This window comes from Erythranthe guttata, chromosome 11 (assembly GCF_056151865.1).
Source record: "Erythranthe guttata isolate IM_541 chromosome 11, IM_541, whole genome shotgun sequence".
In the NCBI taxonomy this organism is placed as follows: domain Eukaryota; kingdom Viridiplantae; phylum Streptophyta; class Magnoliopsida; order Lamiales; family Phrymaceae; genus Erythranthe; species Erythranthe guttata.
The window spans coordinates 2,323,906-2,343,834 of record NC_142543.1 but is presented as its reverse complement, the minus strand read 5'-3'; the positions used below and the strand labels follow the sequence as shown (position 1 = coordinate 2,343,834).

Here is a 19,929-nt window from a genome sequence, read left to right as displayed (position 1 = left end):
AAAAAAAAAAAAAAAAAAAAAAAAAAAAAAAAAAAAAAACAGTCTCTTAATTAAACTCATCTCTATGTCTTTAGTCTAAAATACCCTCCATAATATAATTCTTATCAATTTCATCAATTATGCTCTAATTTCTTTAATATTACACATTGACCCCGGATTTAAACAAATATATCACATTAACCCCCAATAATATTTTTTTTTTTTTGAATTTTTTTTCCGGCCAAATTCCGGCGTTGACTTTTTTTTTTTCCTGAAATTTTTTTTCGGCCGGTTAACCACCATTGACCGCCGTCTCCGGCGGTGACTTTTTATTTTTTTCGAAATTTTTTTTCTTAGAAAAAAATATTTTAAGGGGACAACTATTTTAAATCCCAACTTTTGCTTACTTGAATACTACGAAGTTTAAAACCAAAATTGAGTACATATTTATCAGTTTTTTCTTACTTTAATACCAAAATAAAAAGAAAAGTACAAAAACACCCTTTCATACAAAATATCAATTATATCAATTTTTTTTAGAAATTACCTATTCAAAAACCAAATAAAAAAAAGAAAAAAGAAAAAAAACCCTTTGTTGTAAAAAAAAAAAAACCCTCCACCATTTCTTCTCCTCTCCAACCCTCACCGCCGCCGCCGCCGACGACGCCGCCGAACGCCGCCGAACGCCACCGTACGTGCTCGTAACTGCCGCGACAACCCAATTAAACCCTATCTTTTTCATCTTCTTAAATCCTCCAAAACATCTCCAAATTCAAAAAATCAAAACCTCACAAAACTTATAAAATGGAGTTATAAGACAATAATATGGTAGTATATGTGGAAAGAGAAGCCATTAAAGGTAAGTATCGATGTCTTTTTTGAGCTTCGAAGTCGATTTTGAAGTTTTTTTTTTTGAAACCCGTCGGCAATTTTCGACACATACAGGTCGATTTTTTGGTCAATTTTCGACACCAACGTGTCGAAAAAAGAAAAAAAAAAAAAAAAAAAAAAAAACAAATTTCGACACCTACCTGTCGAAAATTCTCCAAATTTCGACAGGTATGTGTCGAAAAACACTATTGGTAAAAAAAAAAAAAAATTTTTTTTTTTTTTTTTTTACCAACAGTATTTTTTCGACACATACGTGTCGAAATTTGGAGAATTTTCGACATGTAGGTGTCGAAATTTGTTTTTTTTTTTTTTTTTTTTTTCGACACGTTGGTGTCGAAAATTGACCAAAAAATCGACCTGTAAGTGTCGAAAATTGCCGGCGGGTTTCAAAAAAAAAAACTTCAAAATCGACTTCGAAGCTCAAAAAAGACATCGATACTTACCTTAATGTGTTCTCCTTTCATATATACTACCATATTATTGTCTTATAACTCAATTTTATACGTTTTGTGAGGTTTTAATTTCTTTAGTTTTGAGATTTTTTAGAAGGGTTTGTTGTGAGATTTTTTAAAAGGGTTTGTTGTGAGGAAGATTTTTTAGAAGGGTTTTTGGGGAGGGAGAAGAAGGAGGTGGAGGAGGGAAATGGTTTTTTTGAGTTTTTGATTATTTGGTATTTAAGAAAGAAAAATAGTATTTGTAATATCTTTTTGGTTTTAATTTCATTAAGGGTATTAAAGTAATTTACAATTAATTATTTATTTTTTATTTTTTTGGTATTCAAGTAAGCAAAAGTTAGGATTTGAAATAGTGATCCCCATATTTTAATTAATATTATTGTCTTTGGCTACTAAATTACTGTCTCAGACAGTAATATTACTGTTTGGGACAGTGATATTATGAATATTATTTTTCCGAACAGTAATATTATTAATATTATTGTCTAAGACAGTTAAATTACTGTTGGAGACAGTAATTTAGCAGTCAAGGGTGTAATATTAATTAAAATAATTTTTTTCAAGAAAAAAAATTTCAAAAACAAAAGTCAATTAACATTTAAATTACTGTCTCAAATAATTAAATAACTGCTAGAGACAGTAATTTAGCAACGAATATAGCAATATTAATTAAAAATATTTTTTTAAGAATAAAAAAGTCAATTAACAGTTAAATTAATGTCTCCGACAGTTAAATAACTGCTGGAGACAATAATTTAGCAAAGAATACAGTAATATTAATTAAAATATTTAAAAAAAAATCAATTAACAGTTGAATTACTGTCTCCGACAGTTAAATAACTGCTGGAGACAGTAATTTAGCAGACAAGACAGTAATATTAATTAAAATATTTTTTTTAAGAAAAAACAAAATTATATAAAAAAAAAGTCGACGCCGGAGACCCGGCAGTTGACCGGTCGGAAAAAAATTTCAGGAAAAAAAAAGTTTTCCAAAAAAAAAAAAAAAGTCAACGTCGGAGACCGACGGTCTCCAGTGGTGCCGGGTCAAAATTAAAATTAGGGTTAAAATTGGTTAATTGATGAAATTGGGCTAGATTGTGGTGTAAATCATGAAATTGGAGTTGAATTGAGTTTCAATGAAGTGGGGGTAATGTTGGTATATATAAAAGGATTTTCCTTTTTTGCAAATAAGTTTGAATGAGCTGAATTTATTTGAAAAACAAAAAAATTAGATGTTCCTCTTTTAATTAAGTGCCCTGTCATGGGCCTTTTTATGATTAACCCATCAATTTAATCGACGAGCCAATAAAATAATAGTGAGGCAAATTAAATGCATTTGTTGATCTCATATATATATATATATAATATATATATATATATATATATATATATATATATATATATATATATATATATATATATATATATATATATATATATATATATATATATATATATATATATATATATATATATATATATATATATATATATATAAAGCTTTGTGAGGTTGATAATTGAGTGTGAGCCACATACAATTCTCAATCATACAAATTTCTTTTGGGAAATTCATCTTCAAATGGTCCCAACCAAATTGCCATTTTGAGATCCTTGTGGTGTAACATTGCTATCGCTAGTTTATCTTTTCAATTTATTTATTCCTCCTTTTTTTTGTTTTTTATTTTTATTTTTATTTTTTATTGACAGATATACATCTGCAACGTAGAAACTTTACTCTTGTGCAATAATTCGTAAACCACGCAAAATTAAACCCACTTTAGACAAAGTAAATGTACAACGAGCTCGATCCGAAAAAATATCGGCAGGTCAAGAATCGAAATTTGGATCGTTATATATTGTGTTTTCTTATTACATCAACTAGGTCACCCTTGCAGATTAGTTTTCTTTTCTTTTTTTGATGGGGTCATTAGTGGAGCCAGAATTTTGAGTTTCTCAGACGATAAATATTTACAATGCTTACCCATTCATTAAAAATAATAAATAAATAAAAAAAAAATAAAAATAAAAAACAATGGTTTGAAAAATAGATAGGAGACAAAATTGGCATTTGGACTGGCGGGCTTACAATCACCGTTGAAAAGTAGTGACCCATTTATTTAACTAAAACTCAGTGAGGCCCAAAACATTTGTCCCACAAAAGGAAATGTCAATTCTCAGCCACTAATAATATTCTATCTCCATTATATAATATTTTATTTTATTTATTTATTTATTATTAATATTATTAATAATAATAATTATTATTATAGTGTTGACTGATTTCCCTCTCATGGTTGCTCACTTTCCAGCCAACATTTTGGTTATTGGCCAGCAGATGGTTAGTCACGTGATCAAGTGAATTATAGCCGTCAATAGCTACATCGCCCCACACCCCCCCCCACCCCCCACATTTATTTTGGGTCAAAACTCAAAAAGGCAGTGGCTAATTAAATATTATTGTGAAATGCTTTTTGGTGTCTGAAAATTGCTATTTCCAATTCATTCTACAAAAAACTTTATCTCTTTAAAAAAAATTCAAAAGAAAAAAAAAATCCAAAAAGTTCGAATTGAAGCCAAATCAAGCCAAATTTATCGAAATTTTGAGGTATTTTTAATTCCTAAACGTTTTAATTGCATTGGGTAGGAAATTTCGGTTGTAATTGTATTTTAAACAACCCTAAAAATCGAATGATATGGCTATCTTGGTTCAAAATTGTGCTTGGTGAACGCCCGGTCTGGGTGTCCGGTTCGGGAATGGGCGCCCGGTCTGGGCGTTCTGTTATTTATTTTGTTTTATTTTTTTTTTAATTTTTTTTTAATTTCAATTTTACTCATTTGAATATCTCTTATATTTTCAGGACGTCTAATTGGTTAAAAAATTGAAGATGTAAAAAGAGAAGGGGCCTATGATTCGTCCCAGACATAATCAAAAGGTTACTAGTTCTACACGGCGTGGCGAACGGACGATGATTTTTAAACAACCACGAGCACTTGTTGATGTTCGATTGTTGGTCTTTTTTATTTTGTTTTCTTGATTCAGGATTGTTGGTCTTTTATTTTTTATTCGAATTTGTCAATCCAATAGAAATACTAAGTTCGACATAATAAAATATTAAGTTCGACATAATAAAGTACTAAGTTGGACATAATAAAGTACTAAATTCGACATAATAAACTACTATAATACATTAAATTCAATAAAATTAAACTAAATCAAACACTATTTAGAATATCGCACGCTTGACGTCTACCTCGCATTGTATCAGTTTCCCTGAAAAAAGCGTAAAAATAATTAATAAAAAATAAAAAGCAAAAAAAATTGGGGGGGGGAGCCAGAAGCTGATTTGCACACCCGGTTTGGGCGTGGATTGACGGTTTACACGCCCAACTTGGGAGTGTAAAATAGCTTCAGGCGCCCGGGTTGGGCTTTTGCCTTTTCTGTCCAGATTTTTTGAACAAAATGACGAAATTTTTACCTCGTTGTGATGTGTATCCCGATCTTCATCCGATGAGCTCATTTGTGTTCGTATTTCACTTCAACAAAGATGATTTTATGCTATATTAGCTTCCTGCTTCTATTGTTAAAGAGAGAGATTTTTTCTAGGGGGAGAAAAAAATAAGTATGAACTGCAAATAGCAATTTTTGAAAACCAAAAAGTAAGTCCTATACGTATATATATATATATATATATATATATATATATATATATATATATATATATATATATATATATATATATATATATATATATATATTATATTATTTATTTGACTTTCCTTATTTGAGTGATATATCATCACACATTTGAAAATATCTTAGATAAGTTCATATTCGTATAGATAACCGACGGGCTTGTTTGGACTCGGATCCGGACCGTAACTAGGGTTTGGTTAGTCATTGATTCGAATGTGGTGAATTTTTCAATTGGACCCGACCCGTTTTATAAAGCGGGTTTTTAAACCAGTCCCGAATCAAATAAGGTGTGTTAAGGATGACGTAATCATTTAAACCGAAGATTTTTATTTGTTATGTACGATTGAGGAATGTGTTGTCAAATGTATATATACATGTAGTGCTAAGATATCAGTCTAATATCTCGTAATATTTCTTCTAAGATGCTCGTCTAAGTTGTTCCAAATAATTTTAGCAAAATACGAAAAATTGGAGTATTTCCTAACATTGAAGAAAATTAGATTTCAATAACGTTTAGCGAATATTAATTTCTTATTTTAGACCAATAAATAACCATATATATGACTATATAAGTTAATTTAATCTATAAAAACGTAATATATATAGAGCCGGCTAACATAATTTATACTCCATAAACTCGACTCCTGAGTTACTTATCTCAAGTGACCCGACCCGTATCGAATTAATGATCATTTAATTTGATAGTTTTTAACTTTTTCCCAAAAAAAAAAGAGTACTTTTAACTTTTATATTATATATTTATATATAAAACCAACCCCTTCTCTCCAATATATGTTGGAATAGAGATAGATCTAGAAAATCTCTCTGTTTTGAATTCTCTCAGTTCCTACTAAAACTAAAACCAACAATTATTTTATTTCATTTTTTTTTTTCTAAATAAAAATACAAGAAAAAAAAGAAAAAAAGAAAAGAAGAAAAAAAAAGATGCTTATGAGAAGCTCTTCAACACCTATACTAAACTCATGGATACCACAATATTATTATGGCCATGAACCAGAAAATAATAATACCCTGCAGCTCCTCCCCAGGCCAATACCCTACACCGCAGCATCTCTGCCGTCCATCTCACTCGACCACGATGACGTCATCAAGAAGATGCTCGTCCGAGCGAGTAGTACTAAGTGCGGCCGCGCGTGCATGCATGGGATAATATTCCCGGTTTCGACGGGTTCCGAGGATGACGACGACGAGGGAGAGAAGGTAGTGGCGGCGCGTTTGGAAGAGGGGTTCAAGATTGGAGGTGGCAAGAGGGTGGCGACGACGGAGGGTGGTGGTGGCGGCGGCTCAGGCAGCGGAAGTGGTGGCTCCGGCGGCGGCGGAGATGGGTACGAAGGTGGATTCGGGTGCTGGGATGCGGATCACGAGAGCGGAAGTATGGACGTGTATTATCAGGAGATGATTGAGGCCAACCCTGGAAACTCCATGGTTTTAAGCAACTATGCAAGATTTTTGAACGAGGTAGATTTATTTTATTTTAAATTTTAATATATATATTGATTGTCTTAATTCTTAATAAATTGTGTTTAATTAACTTCTAATTACACTCTTATCATAAATATTTGTGTTTGTTGTATCTATTATATATGTGAATTGAAATAGTGGAACTATTTTATTTTATTTTTATTTATAAAAAAAAAGGGACCACGATTTAACTTCGATTTTTCTGTCCGAAATTACATTATTATTGTTCAAATTAACGTCATTAGTTTTTTTTTTCTTTTTCAATTCACTCGTCGTAATATTTACGATAAAATATTTTGTTATGAAATTGGAAACCCTGCATTGAGAAACAGATCTAGATCGGTATAAATAAGTCGAATATAATGACTAAAAAAATTGTACCACGTGCACATGCTCGTCGTATTAGAATTCGTTATAATGTAATACAGTCAGGATCGATTGTATCCGCAATTGATACTCCTTACACATCACTTGAATTGTAACATGCGTCAAAAAAAACAAGAGTTAGGTCAAGAACCGTCGTATGCTCAAATCAGCTTCAGATCTCGATAAAACATGCTAGCGTATTAAGAAAGTGATTAAGGAATGTGTTTAACTTCTATTATAATATTATTTCTAAGTACTATTTCTTTTTACTTGATATATATTAATCACTAAATTGAAATACATTGACATCATAATTAATTAGCTAATTGTATGTGAAATTTGGTGAATGATGAGCAGTGTTGTGGAGATGTTAAAAAGGCAGAAGAGTATTTTGGGAGGGCAATTTTGGCAGATCCAAGTGATGGGAATATTCTCTCATTATATGCTGATTTAATTTGGCAAACCTATGAGGATGCAACACGTGCCCTTATTTATTTTGATCGAGCTATTAAAGCAGCCCCAAACAATTGGTGAGAATCACATCTTAATTTAATTTTATTTTATTTTTTATTATTTGTTTTTATTTAATTATTATTTTATTTATTCTCCATTTGTGCAGCTATGTTATGGCTTCATATGCTCGGTTTCTTTGGGATGCTGAGGATGAATTTGAAGGGCAAGACTCTACAATTTTGTTATAATTACTTAATTGGCCTTGGCTTTAAAAATCAAGTTTTAACTTTTTTTTTTATTAATTGTTTTTAAATGTTTTAGTTATTTAATTTGCTTGTAGAAGAATGTGAATACAACTATTTGCTATTTAACAATAATACTGAGTTGGTGTTCATACATTTTGGAATTTTATTATTAGAATCAATGTAACATTTGCTTTTATTTTGGTATATTTTTATTTACCAAATCATATATGAAAAATATTGAGATAGAAAACTCTTTTGATGAATTAAGATTCAATGGGCCTTAGCTTGCATGTTAATACAAAAAATCAAGAATCAAAGCATAGTTTGTCCAATAAATAATGGGGTGTGCAAAGATCGTTTAAATTTTATTAGTATTGTTGTGACTTTCCAAAATGATATTTCTCGTCTGAATTTGACAAAATTCGAAATGTCAATTTTGTAGCCTCCTATGAACAAGAGGTGAGGATAGGTCCTAGGTGAATGGGCTAGATCGGGAAGCGCGTTTTGTGTAAGGAAGAACGAATGCTCCAACCACGATTAAGCGCTACGAAATCAACCATCCGTACCATGACCTCTCTCTATATAGGAAGGAGCCTTACAATACTTAGACAACTCCGAGAAGATTCTCGGACTTCCTTTGGATTGACTTTTCTAATTCAATTTGAATCAACTGAATTGTTTAATGTCGATTGAGAGAGATATGTATTTATAAAGTGACTTTTTAATATTAATTTTTGAAATAAAAAGACTTTTTGGAGTCGATTATATGCATCTATTGTAGATAAAGAAAAAAAAAATATGCATGGCTTAATTGGTGGAATAAGATAGTCAGGTAGTTCAAGTTTGAATATCTTCTTTAAATGAAAATTTTCACACATAACTTATGTTCGAGCGTTGATTCCTCGAAGAAAATAGAGAAAGTCGAAAAACCGAATCAATAACTAAGGGGGGTCAAATGTTAATAACCAAGATTATTGGTATGGGCATTATATATACATTGGTCCCAATATCACCCACTAAAACAATAAATCAATTCTTAAGGGGTCAAATTGCAATAAACGCTAGTAATTAGGGGTTAAGTAAACTCTTTAACACGATAAATAAAAGCGCGATCGGCGATAATTATGGTCGACGAGTAAAAAAACGTCGGCCGCCGTATATACAGTACAGAACCACTCTCTATTCACCGTATTGCAACCTAAATTCTGATTTCGGCGGCAAAATCATGAATACCTCCGGCGGCAATTTACGCAGGACGGAACAGGTTCCGATTCCAACAGCTGTATTCGCTGAATTTCTTTTTTTAATTTTCCGATTTTTATTTTGTTTCCGAGTATATGCGAATTTTTTTTCTTCGATTTTATGCAGTCTCCGGTGCTCAGATCTACAGAAGAAGACGGCGGCATGCAGTACGATTCCAATTTTTCTAGAATCGAGGAGTTGATTAAACGGAATACTTTTTCAAGGTAATTTTTTTCATATTTCTGAAGGTTGCCCTAATTTTGAGTATTGGAAGTTCAATTATGGGGATTAATTTCATCTATTGGTGCATTGTTGATCGGATGGATAAAGAATTCATCAGTTGTTTTGGTCTTTGTTAATTGTTTAGTTAATAATGGCTAATTATAGGAAGCAATTGCACAAGTAATTTTTTTTGGGGGGGGGGGGGGGGGGAAATATGTATCCATTACTTTAGTTTCTTGTGATTAAAGCGTTGCTGAACTTGCATTCAATTAGAATAAGCCATTCGCAATTTGCTATTTTGATCTCCTGTTCGATCTGTCAATTATTTGAGCTGGGGAAGTTAGATTTAGAGCATGCCATAATAAGAAATGTTTTGTGCCTCTCTTTAATTTGCTGATAGGATTTTTTACGTGTTTTTAGCGTCTATTGTGTGAACCATTTTATTAGCCTAACTAGTGTGTATCAGTCATGATTTCGGAATGCCAAGTGACCTTTTTTTTTTTGAGTTCACTGTGTGTGTATAATTACATATTCCTATGCACTTGCTAGATTTTCAGACTGGATATTGTTTTTATGGTTTGAGATTTATCGAATTTGTCGAGGTATGTACTCGAGTTTAAGGGATGAATTTCTCCTGTCTCTTCTATAGATTATCTAGTTCTCGTCTCTGAGTCTGCTCAATGTTTTTTTTTCTATGCATGGTTAGTGCAAATATGACATTGCAGATTTTTGTTCGAAATTGCAGGGAGGAAATCAGTCATTTGATGGAGGTATTGAATTCAAGGGTTGAGAATGTGGGGGATAAGCAGATTTCAAGCAGTAATGCTGGAGGAGATACTCAATTGGTTTCATGGACGAACGAAATTCAAAGAACACCATCTCAAGAAAAACCGGAAGATATTCACAGAACCATGGTTGATTCTTTCCGTGAAAAGCCAGATGTGGGTATAGTCTGTCTCTGCATCTTTCATTGTTTTCTCTTATATATTGATGCATATTCCCTTCAGAGTTCGGATTGTTTTATGGCATACTTTCTGTAAATGAAACTTTACCTGGTTCAGAAAATTGTGCAGATTCCAGTTGGAGTTAGTGCTTCCCCAATTGACATTGCTCGTGCATACATGGCTGGTCGTACCTCTGAAGGAGGCCAAGATCTTTACAATCCAACATCAAAACGAGAAAGAGCTCAAACGAGCTATGAATTTGCAAGAAAGCCACTTTTGCCATCGGCATCGCCTAAGCCATCCATATGTTGGCCTGGTTCTATGGCGCATGAACGACATAGTTATGCGACGCCTCAGAGTCAGAGGACGAGACACAGCCTTCATGATTTTCCAAGAACCCCGTATTCGAGAACCGTACTTTCGAAATCCACAACAAAGGTATGCAACACTATCCTTGTTAAATACTTGTTATGATATAGGATAACTTATTTTTATTGTCTATGTTTTGTCGACTCAGTTTCAAACTGATAGTGAGTATGCAAACACATCAACTCCCATTCAAGGATCTTCAACGTCCACGTATGGGCAGGTACAATATTGGCTTTTTTATGATTATTTCTTATGATCAAATATGTTTATGAGGAGGTTAAAGAAGCACGCTTTTTAAAACTCGTACCAATTTAAACTTTGGATGTCTTGTTTCCTAATAACTTTCAAGGTAAAGTCGAGGGGTGAAACTGCTGATGTCTATGGTTCGGTTGGACCTATTCGTCGAATCAGAAATAGATTTGCTTCAGAAGTGCGCCCTAGAGGATCTATTCTCATGAGTTCGCGTAATGAATCTCCTAAAATGGCAACACCCAAAGTTTTTGGAGGTTTCTTGCCTAGTTCAGAAAAGAATCTCGAACTTGGTGAAACAAGTGGTACCCCAAAATACTGGTCAGGGGACAATGTATTAGATTCCTCTGATAGGGCTATCTCGAATTCAGATATATCCTCTAGTCAAAGTCAAGCAGTTAAGAAAATACTGGAACACCTTGACAGAAACAAGCCCAACCCTAAAGAAAAAGAAGCGGAAACGAAGTTGGCAACTCCATGGAGAAGCTCCACGGATGCCACTAAAACCATTCATGAGGAAAATATCGGTGGAGTTGCTTCTCACAAGTCCAAGTTTTTACCGAATTTTCACGAGAAAAGCATGGATGAGGCAAAAGATGCAGTTAATGAAAATTCTAAAGCATCTAGCTCATTTTTTGCGGGTTCGAGTATTGCACCTGGTGCAAAGGCAACGTCGATTTTTGGTCTCAAAGGAACTACTGGTCTTGTGGAAAACAAATCGAACGAGGTACTTCATCTTAATTCAGTATGTTATTTTTCTACGCCCTGTTGGTTCTCGTTACATTCTCACGTTTTTTTTTGTTGTTTTAAATGTTTGTCAATCAAATATTTGAATCTATGCTGTGGATTGCATGTTATTGTTATCTATGATTTCTGTTTTTTTCTTGACTGTTATTCTACTTGGGTAAAAACACTGATCAACAATTTCATTACTGCAGACTTCGACAAATATGAATTTCTTTCGATCTCAAACAATCAACGGACAGGATTCAAAGATAGTAGCTGGAACAACCAGCCAAGATTTTCCGAAAAGTCACGGGAACAACAAACCCTTGTTAAAATCGATTTCCGTCAACAAGGCTTTTTTACAGTCAGTCCCCTCAGAAAATGGGCCAAGCTTCACTTTCCCGGTTTCAGCTTCTGCTGGCGGCGGTTTCGCCGAACCGCCAACACCTTCCATCACACCGTCATCGTCTCAGCCCATCGGTGGTGCTGGGCCCACAGTACCTTCCTACACCTTCGCCACAGAGAAGTCAACCCCGCGCCTCGTCTTCTCGTTTCCATCTACCAGCAACGCCTCGGCTCAAAATGATGGTTCTGATATTAAATTCAATTTCGGATCAGACAAGAAGACTAGGTTGTCTTTTAGCTCCTTCGGAAAAGATGAGATCTGCTATTAATCTCCGGGTATTTTTTTTTCACATTTAGATATGAATTTGTCTCGTTTACTGTCTTTCTCGGGGTATTATAGATTGGCTTACGTGCTCTAATTTTTCATTATACATCATTGATTGGATTCAATATTGCCAGCTTTTCTTTTATTTGGTGAATTTAATTTATGTACTAACTTCTACTAATACTGTAATACATACTATATGCTATTAATAACTTAATTTATTATTTTCTATAACCTAAATTTATTATTTCTATATTATTTGAAAATGTTTTACTAAATACTACCATTATTTAAAGTTGCAGAATATATTTAAAAAAAAATAATAAAATAAAATTACTTGCACCAAAATGTTTTATTAAATACTACCATTATTTAAAGTGAGCTGCATATATTTTTTTTAGAGCCTACTCTCTCAGAGATTATTTCTGTCAGAACATTAAAAAGTCGTCGCTGACAATTGATTTTTGACGTTTCTGTTAAGTCCAGCCGTCTTATTGGGGACCACACCCAGTCAAAGTCCCCAAACAAACACTAACGGCGTAGACGGTTGTTTCTGTCGGTAAGAGAATTTTCCAGCCTACTTTTTGGTGGGATTAATAAATTATTTTTAATTATCGGAATTTTTTTTTTTTGATAAATAGAGGACGGTTTTATTAAACACATGTCATTTTTATAATTTTAATTTCCTAGAGCATATGCTTAAATTTAGAGACGTGCTATTTCAACCCTAAATTTTTTTTATTTCACCGTCAAATTAAATATATTTCTTATTTTATCGCTTTCTTCTTCTTTCACCTATACTTTATACAAATTTATTAACCGTCTACCACTAAACTAATTAAAAATATTTATAAAAAAACCTCACAATTTTCATTGGAAATCTCACCCTCTCCACCTTAAATGAATAATCCTTTCGTCAGAGAAAAATATTTTCGAAGGTCAAAAAGTGCATGAATTCAAGTTTTTTGATAAATAAATTACGGAGTGTGTATGGAGGTCCCGAACATCCTCCGGAATTAGACAGTGTGGCTTAATATAATTTCTTTTCCTAAAAAAAATTACATAGTCTGCGGGTCATCTGATATTGAAGTTTTAATATCTTGTAATAAATATTTCATTGTAAAAAATAAAAAAATAAATTTTTTTTTTAAGAAAATAAAAAAATAGAAATAACTTAGAACACATGAGGATTAAGTGAATATAAGGAAGGGTGATGGATTATAAATTTGAGGGGTATTTATGACATTATATAATCTTTAGTGGTGAATGGAGATACTTTGGAGGTGGAAATATTATCACTCTAAATTTATTACATTTAATATTGTTGAACTTCTAAAATTGAATAACGATTTTAAAATTTTAAAATTAAATTGGAAAAGTCATTTAAACTCAAAATTGGTCCATAAATTTGTCTTAAAATTGAAAAAAATAGAAGTTTCTACTTACAATGAATAGTTTTTTGGTGATTTTATGGATTAAAATCACATAAAATGGTGGAACAATTCGATCTGAAAAAAAAAAATCACAAATTCGAAAAAACGAGCGTCTACTGTACACACTACTGGTCTTCTTAATTATAAGTGACATACCATATTGTTCTATTGTGTCTTAATTCAATGGTCACATGTAATTTGGACAGATATATGTCCCAATGGTACTTTATTTATTAAATTGTTACTATCTGTCGTTTCTAAAGTACCATTGTTAATAAAACGCCCTTCAATTTTCCAACTAACACCCAATCATTTTCAGAAAGAAAAAGCATAAATTGTTCAATACTACTATTTTTTTCGGTTTAAATGGAAATATAATTTTGAGCTGCTAAAAAAGTTTATTATGATAAATATCTTTTCAATTTTAATTATACTGCTTAGACTTTATAAGTGATTTTGACCATTTTCGACTCGAAACTGGGCAAAACTCAAAATACGTCGTTTCATAGTTCATTGAATTATCTTTGTAATCCAAGTAGAATCACCAAGATTGGATGTCAAGTAAGAAATATATATATGTGTATGAATTAATGAACATTGTGCGTGTATCAAGGAAAATTGCAAACAACTAGAAAAACGTCAAGATCATGTTTCAAATCAAAGCAATATTTGTAAAATTGAAACGACATTTAACTTTTTATATGACTCAATAATTGATTAAATTCAGTTATGCAGATAAAACTCAATTACATCTTGAATGGTATATACCATAAATTTAATTTATTTTTTTGGAAAAATTAAAAATAAAATAAATCTATAAACATATATTAATTAATAGGGTTATTGAAAAATAAAAGAGAAAAAAACATTTGGGTGGGCAAATGTCAGAGCAGCATGCAGGAGTAGTGTGACAAGACTTTTGAGGAAGTTAATACAAAACATGGTTAGACAACCTTTTCCCATGACATTCATCCTTTGCCTATTTGATTTGACCCTTCATTTTCGATTTTATTTTTTTATTTTTATTTTTTTTATGATTGGGTTATTACTATTTTACCCTTTGAAATGTTAGGAGAAACTCAGAAAAGTATAATGGACCGTGACAAAAATATTCGGAGAAAGAGTATTTTAAATGATGTTTTGGTGATGAAAATATTTATTATAGTGTGATAGTCTAACTATGTTGGAACGAGCAATAAATTTTTGAAATTTTTTTACTAGAAAGAATTGGATCGGGGTTTATTTTTTAAAAAGTCGAACAACCGCATTTTTCTTGGCGAGAAAGTGAGAAGAATTCTAAAATCGTGCCAAACGTAGCCTAACTCTTTCGGTTTTTAGGGACGAACTATTTTCTTTAATATGGTATTATATTCCACATGTCAATTATTACGAGATCGCCCTTGTACACCATCTCGCCTATTATTTTTAAGTTTGTCCCTAAAAACCGAAACCGAACAAGATTTTGAAATTTGAATGAATGAAGGTTTATTATTACCTAAGTTTAATAAATTTACAGATTCAATGAGCGGTTACATTTTCAGGAATTCATTCAAAGGTGTTCGAAATTGAAAAAAATAAATAAATAACTAACCATCAATAAAATGGATTATTCGGGAGTCTTGTAAGTGCACACCCTTTGTCCAACAATACTACATATATCCGCCATTGCCAGTGAGTAGGGGTGCAAGTTGGATACTTACGACCATGCCCGAAGGTAAGTTTAAATTACGTAAAAGCCCCCCATGTTTGGATAATTACAATCACCCACAACTATGTATTGTCTTACACGTCCAATCTCAATCTTACGGTGTCAAATTTATATGTTGAAGGAGGGGTTTTTTCGTAAGATAATACATAGTTGAAAGAAGTGGCTGTAATTATCCAAACACGAGGGGTTTTTTTCTCTCGTAATTTGACCTAAAAAATGACCGAATTAATCGATTTGTTTTTGGATAATTACAATCACCCACAACTATGTATTGTCTTACACGTCCATTCTCAATCTTACGGTGTCAAATTTATATGTTGAAGGAGGGGTTTTTTCGTAAGATAATACATAGTTGAAAGAAGTGGTTGTAATTATCCAAACACGAGGGTTTTTTTTTCTCGTAATATGACCTAAAAAATGACCGAATTAATCGATTTGTTTTTGCTTGAATACATATGCGAAAGTAATAAGCAATGTATATTGGAACTAAACATTTAATTTCATTGCCAAATAACACTAATCAGAATGTCTATAGACTGATCACAATTTCATACTATTACAAACACAATACATAAATACCAATATATATATATATATTAAATTTCTTCAAACATGATGGATTAATAAATAGTGATGAATTGAAGCTCTGATGAATTTCTTCACTTGTTTACAATTGCAGCCCTTCTCATTTTATGCTTCTCAGACCCCTGCCAATATTAAAATATAGCTAGTATTTAATTTTACATTTCAAATTAAATAAATAAATATAACTGAAGGAAAACAAATTCATTAATTAGACATAGTATATATTAATTTATTCTAATTTTAAATCAAGTGTTTAATTAACTAATTACCTCATTAAGCTTAGCAGTTTGGTTAGTTGTCTCCAACATAAGTCCAAAGTGGATGTGAGGGAAATGTGCCCACTATATATAGAAAACAAATCCACAAGTTATCACTCAAAATATATTCAGTAGTACTAATTTAATTAATTAATTAATTACTGTATAATTAAATAAATGTCTGAATTTATTATTTAATAATAAATGCTCCCTACTTACATTCTTTGCAGCAGTGCTAAAAGCTTCCCTGTGGCTGATCTCTGGATTATTTGCCTTGATTCTTTGAATTTCCTCTCTAGAAAATTATTCACAATTATAATTATTATTCCATCAAAATAATCAATATTTTATTTATAACAAAAAAATCAATATTTTGTGAATAATATAAATTAGAGGAATTAAAAAAAAAATGAATAATGGAGGGATGAAATTCGAGGGTTTCCGTTACTTTATGAACTGGTTGTATGCAGACGGGACTCGTTGCCTCTTCTCCGGGGCTGTTGCAAAAAAATATATTGATCCATATAAATTAAACATGAGGAAAAGAAAAACTTAATAATTCATATATTTATTTCATGAATGAATATTAATATGAATTTAATTAAATTAAACGTACGACGATTTACGGTTCTTTGCTCGGGTAGTTTGGTTGGGATGGAGGGTTGGATTGACATCTTGTTGTTCAATTTGGAAGAGGAGCCACCTAAGTCAACCTTGTACTCACTACTCGAATTGTAGTTTGGTGCCTGCAGATCATCATCAGTAATTCACAAATAAATTAATTAAAATTTATTGGTATATAAAAAAACAATTGACTTCAGAAGAATAATTAGAAATATATATTATTATATATAAAGGAAATAAAATAACGACATTGAAGTGACTGAATCAGTTAGGAATGATGAAGAAAATAGAAGCCGGATTTACAGTTATTAAATCTAAAATACAAAATATATATAAAGAAAATTAAATAAATAAATAAAGTGTTTTCATAACAGCAGACATGTTTTTATTTATTATTATTTTAAGGAAAATAAATGAGAGAAGAACCTAAGTCCTAAGATCCAAAGACATCAGTCAAATCAAATTGTCATAAAAAAGATAAATAAATAAATAATTAATTAATTAATAAATAAGCAGATCTGTAGTGTGAATGTATAGTTAGATTGTGGCGGCTGTTAGGGCTGAGCTGCTGCTAGGGTTCTCAGATGTAACTAAGATCTTGGACAAACAAATAAACATGATCCCTTTATTTTATATAATATTATTTTAAACAATTTTCGATGTTTAATTATTTATTAGAAAAATATAAGAGAAGCCAAAAAAGAAAAAGAAAACCGAGAAACCCTAGATTTCAGAAGCCTATAATAATAGTATAATGAATGAATTATTATTGTAATATAATAATGTATTGATGATATATCGCCCACAAATTGAGCTGAGAATGTTTTTGCAGAGAGAGAGAGGGGGGGCCTAGAGAGATTTAGAGAGAGAGAGAGAGAGAGAGAGAGAGAGAGAGAGAGAGAGAGAGAGAGAGAGAGAGAGAGAGAGAGATCTAGAGAGAGAAAGGGACCTGGTGAAGAAGATGATGATCTGGCCAGAAGGGGTGGAAAGTAGAAGCCATGTTCACACTCCAAAGATTTGTACAGTGCCCACATCGAACTGTCACTACATCAAACAAGCTGTTGCATGGAACACTCACCTGCCCACACAGATCAGAGAGAGAGTTTTAGAGAGAGAGAGAGAGAGAGAGGAATTAATACAAATAATTAATACAGATTAACAACCATAAACCCCAGAATTATGATCCCACCTTGAATCAGAAACAAGAACATTAATTTTGAGAAAATCTATGTATCTGAAAAGGGCTAGCTAGCTAGCTGGTCAAAAAAAGAAAACCCTAAAGTCATTCGAAAGAAATTCATCAGTTTCATGACAATTGGATTTTATTTTCGACTTTTCGAGAAAAATTAAAATGGTCCAGAAAATTCAAATAAAAAAAAAAAAAAGAAGAGAGATTAATTTTGACAGTAGTTGGTGAAATCTTTTTAGCAAAAGAAACACAAAAAAAAAAAAAAAGCTACAGCAAAATCCACCTCTCAAAGACTTGTCTTCATCACCAGCTTAATTAAATATAACCAAACACAAAAAAAATATTTAATTTTATGCAGTGGTTTCTCTCTCTAGAAGTGGTGATTCTTACAAATTCAGGGCCTAAGTTATGACTTTTTTTTTTCTTTTTTTTTTTATGACAGTGCAAAATAAAGAAAAAGGGGTGGCAGGGACGATGTAGACACATGACTGTATGTATCACCAAAAACATAGAAAAACAAGAAACCCTCTTTCTATTGTTTGATCATTAATTAATTTATTAATTAATTATCGATCTCTGAATCAAAGGGTCAGCTTTAATCATAACTGAATTGCTGCTCTTTTACTAAAGAAAGAAAAAAGAAAAAGAAATGCACATGTATATATGTATATGTAGACATGACTATATCTCCATGCATATATAATTTTTAGGAATTTATGGTTTACTTTTGAGGTTGTTGTTGTAATAAAGCAGATAATGAACCTCAGAAAATACAAGAGAGAATGTTTTTTTATTATTAATTTATAATATTAATTTACCGCAAGAACAATACTGCAGAAGTTGCAAGGAATGTAACACAGCTGCTCCGCCATTGATCTGTTCAACAATCTCTCTCTAAATTTAACCCACAAACAAGATAAAGAAGAAGAAGAAGATATTTCTCTCTCTCTCTCTCTCTCTCTCTCTCTCTCTCTAAAAACTCTCTCTAGATTGGTTTAATTTGAAGATGAGTAATATACATCAGAACAGCACAACTGCTGCAACTATATAAAGACAACCAAGGCCTAAAATAATTATTAAAATTAAATAACTAAATAAAAAGGAAAACCTAATTTTTGAAAAGAAAATTAATGTTTGTGCAGAAGTGAAAAAAAGAAAAGAAGAAGAGGGTAGCCAGCTAGGGCAGAAGTAGAACCCCATCGTCAAAATAGATCAGTATGTACTTTTTTCATTTAAAAAAAATTAAAGAAAAGGGTAATTAATTAATTAATATTAAATAATTAAAAAAAAATGGAGAAGAAGAAGTATTTTGGAAGGATTAATTAGCAAAAAGAGAAGAGAAGAGGGGGTGATTTGCAATTATTTACGATGAAACAAAATCTTGCTGACCACTCCCTTTCGCTATCTCTGCTCTCTAATATGTACACCACACCCTCCACCGCAGACCAGGGGGGATGAAAATAATATTATTAATATTAATAATAATATATAATATTAATATTAATAATAATTCATCATAAACTAGTTTTAGTTATTATATGTTTCGTATTTAAATGATCGAGGTTATTAAATGCATTCAATAGTAAGAATTGAATTTATAATATAACATTACATATACAATTTAATTAGTCTCGTGGTTGAAATCATGAATATCATAGTAAGTATTTATTTGTTACACGATTCAAATGTCAGTGCCACAATTATTTGTCGAGCAAGAGAGTGTGATGTCTTTTTTTCTTCTTTTTTTTTTTTTATCCGAGTTTAAACCTTCTTAATTAATACTCCCTCATTTCCATAATATTTGTCGCTTTGGAGAATTTGTTATGTTTCATATTATCTTTCACTTTAAATTTCCAACACTTCATTTATTATTCAATTTCCAATTTATACCCTTATTAACTTTTTCCAATACTCATTTTTCAACTAATTTATCTCTGTTATTAATTATAAGTCAAGGTCATTTTAGTCTAAAAGTATACATTTTTCTAAATCAAGACACATTTAATGAAATTCTTAATCTTTGTGCAAAGCTAAAAAACGACAATTAAAACAAAACGGAGGGAGTAATACTTTCCGCTCGACAATGTCACATATAATTAGCATAATATATTTGCGATTGCAAGCTATTGCATGAGAATGAAGTTTA

General features: G+C 31.5%; 3 protein-coding genes across 7 annotated transcripts; 2 read left to right on the top strand and 1 right to left on the bottom strand.

Moving 5' to 3' along the window:
- The first annotated feature begins 5,792 nt into the window (after window positions 1-5,792).
- Window positions 5,793-7,716, top strand: LOC105960645 (uncharacterized). The gene is made up of 3 exons (XM_012984832.2): window positions 5,793-6,498; window positions 7,225-7,397; window positions 7,487-7,716. Exons 1-3 carry the CDS (start codon window positions 5,965-5,967, stop codon window positions 7,566-7,568), a joined length of 789 nt encoding a protein of 262 aa, XP_012840286.1. The 5' UTR covers window positions 5,793-5,964; the 3' UTR covers window positions 7,569-7,716.
- Window positions 7,717-8,583: 867 nt separating this feature from the next.
- LOC105960691 (nucleoporin-like protein) lies at window positions 8,584-12,768 on the top strand. Of its 5 annotated transcripts, none has more exons than XM_088825221.1 (8): window positions 8,629-8,829; window positions 8,934-9,031; window positions 9,775-9,970; window positions 10,103-10,411; window positions 10,491-10,562; window positions 10,692-11,318; window positions 11,530-11,998; window positions 12,474-12,768. In XM_088825221.1, exons 1-7 carry the CDS (start codon window positions 8,791-8,793, stop codon window positions 11,989-11,991), a joined length of 1,803 nt encoding a protein of 600 aa, XP_088681347.1. In that variant the 5' UTR covers window positions 8,629-8,790; the 3' UTR covers window positions 11,992-11,998; window positions 12,474-12,768. The 5 variants fall into 5 exon arrangements, with proteins under 5 accessions (XP_012840346.1, XP_088681347.1, XP_088681348.1 ...); XM_088825222.1 differs by having other exon boundaries at window positions 12,469-12,695; XM_088825223.1 differs by having other exon boundaries at window positions 8,696-8,829; window positions 9,775-9,974.
- A 2,858-nt stretch (window positions 12,769-15,626) lies between these two features.
- On the bottom strand, window positions 15,627-18,967 carry LOC105960644 (axial regulator YABBY 5). Its single transcript, XM_012984831.2, has 7 exons — window positions 18,602-18,967; window positions 17,544-17,672; window positions 16,587-16,716; window positions 16,419-16,467; window positions 16,190-16,265; window positions 15,983-16,054; window positions 15,627-15,835 (listed from the first exon to the last, which is right to left on the bottom strand). Exons 1-7 carry the CDS (start codon window positions 18,653-18,655, stop codon window positions 15,788-15,790), a joined length of 558 nt encoding a protein of 185 aa, XP_012840285.1. The 5' UTR covers window positions 18,656-18,967; the 3' UTR covers window positions 15,627-15,787.
- Window positions 18,968-19,929: the final 962 nt, after the last annotated feature.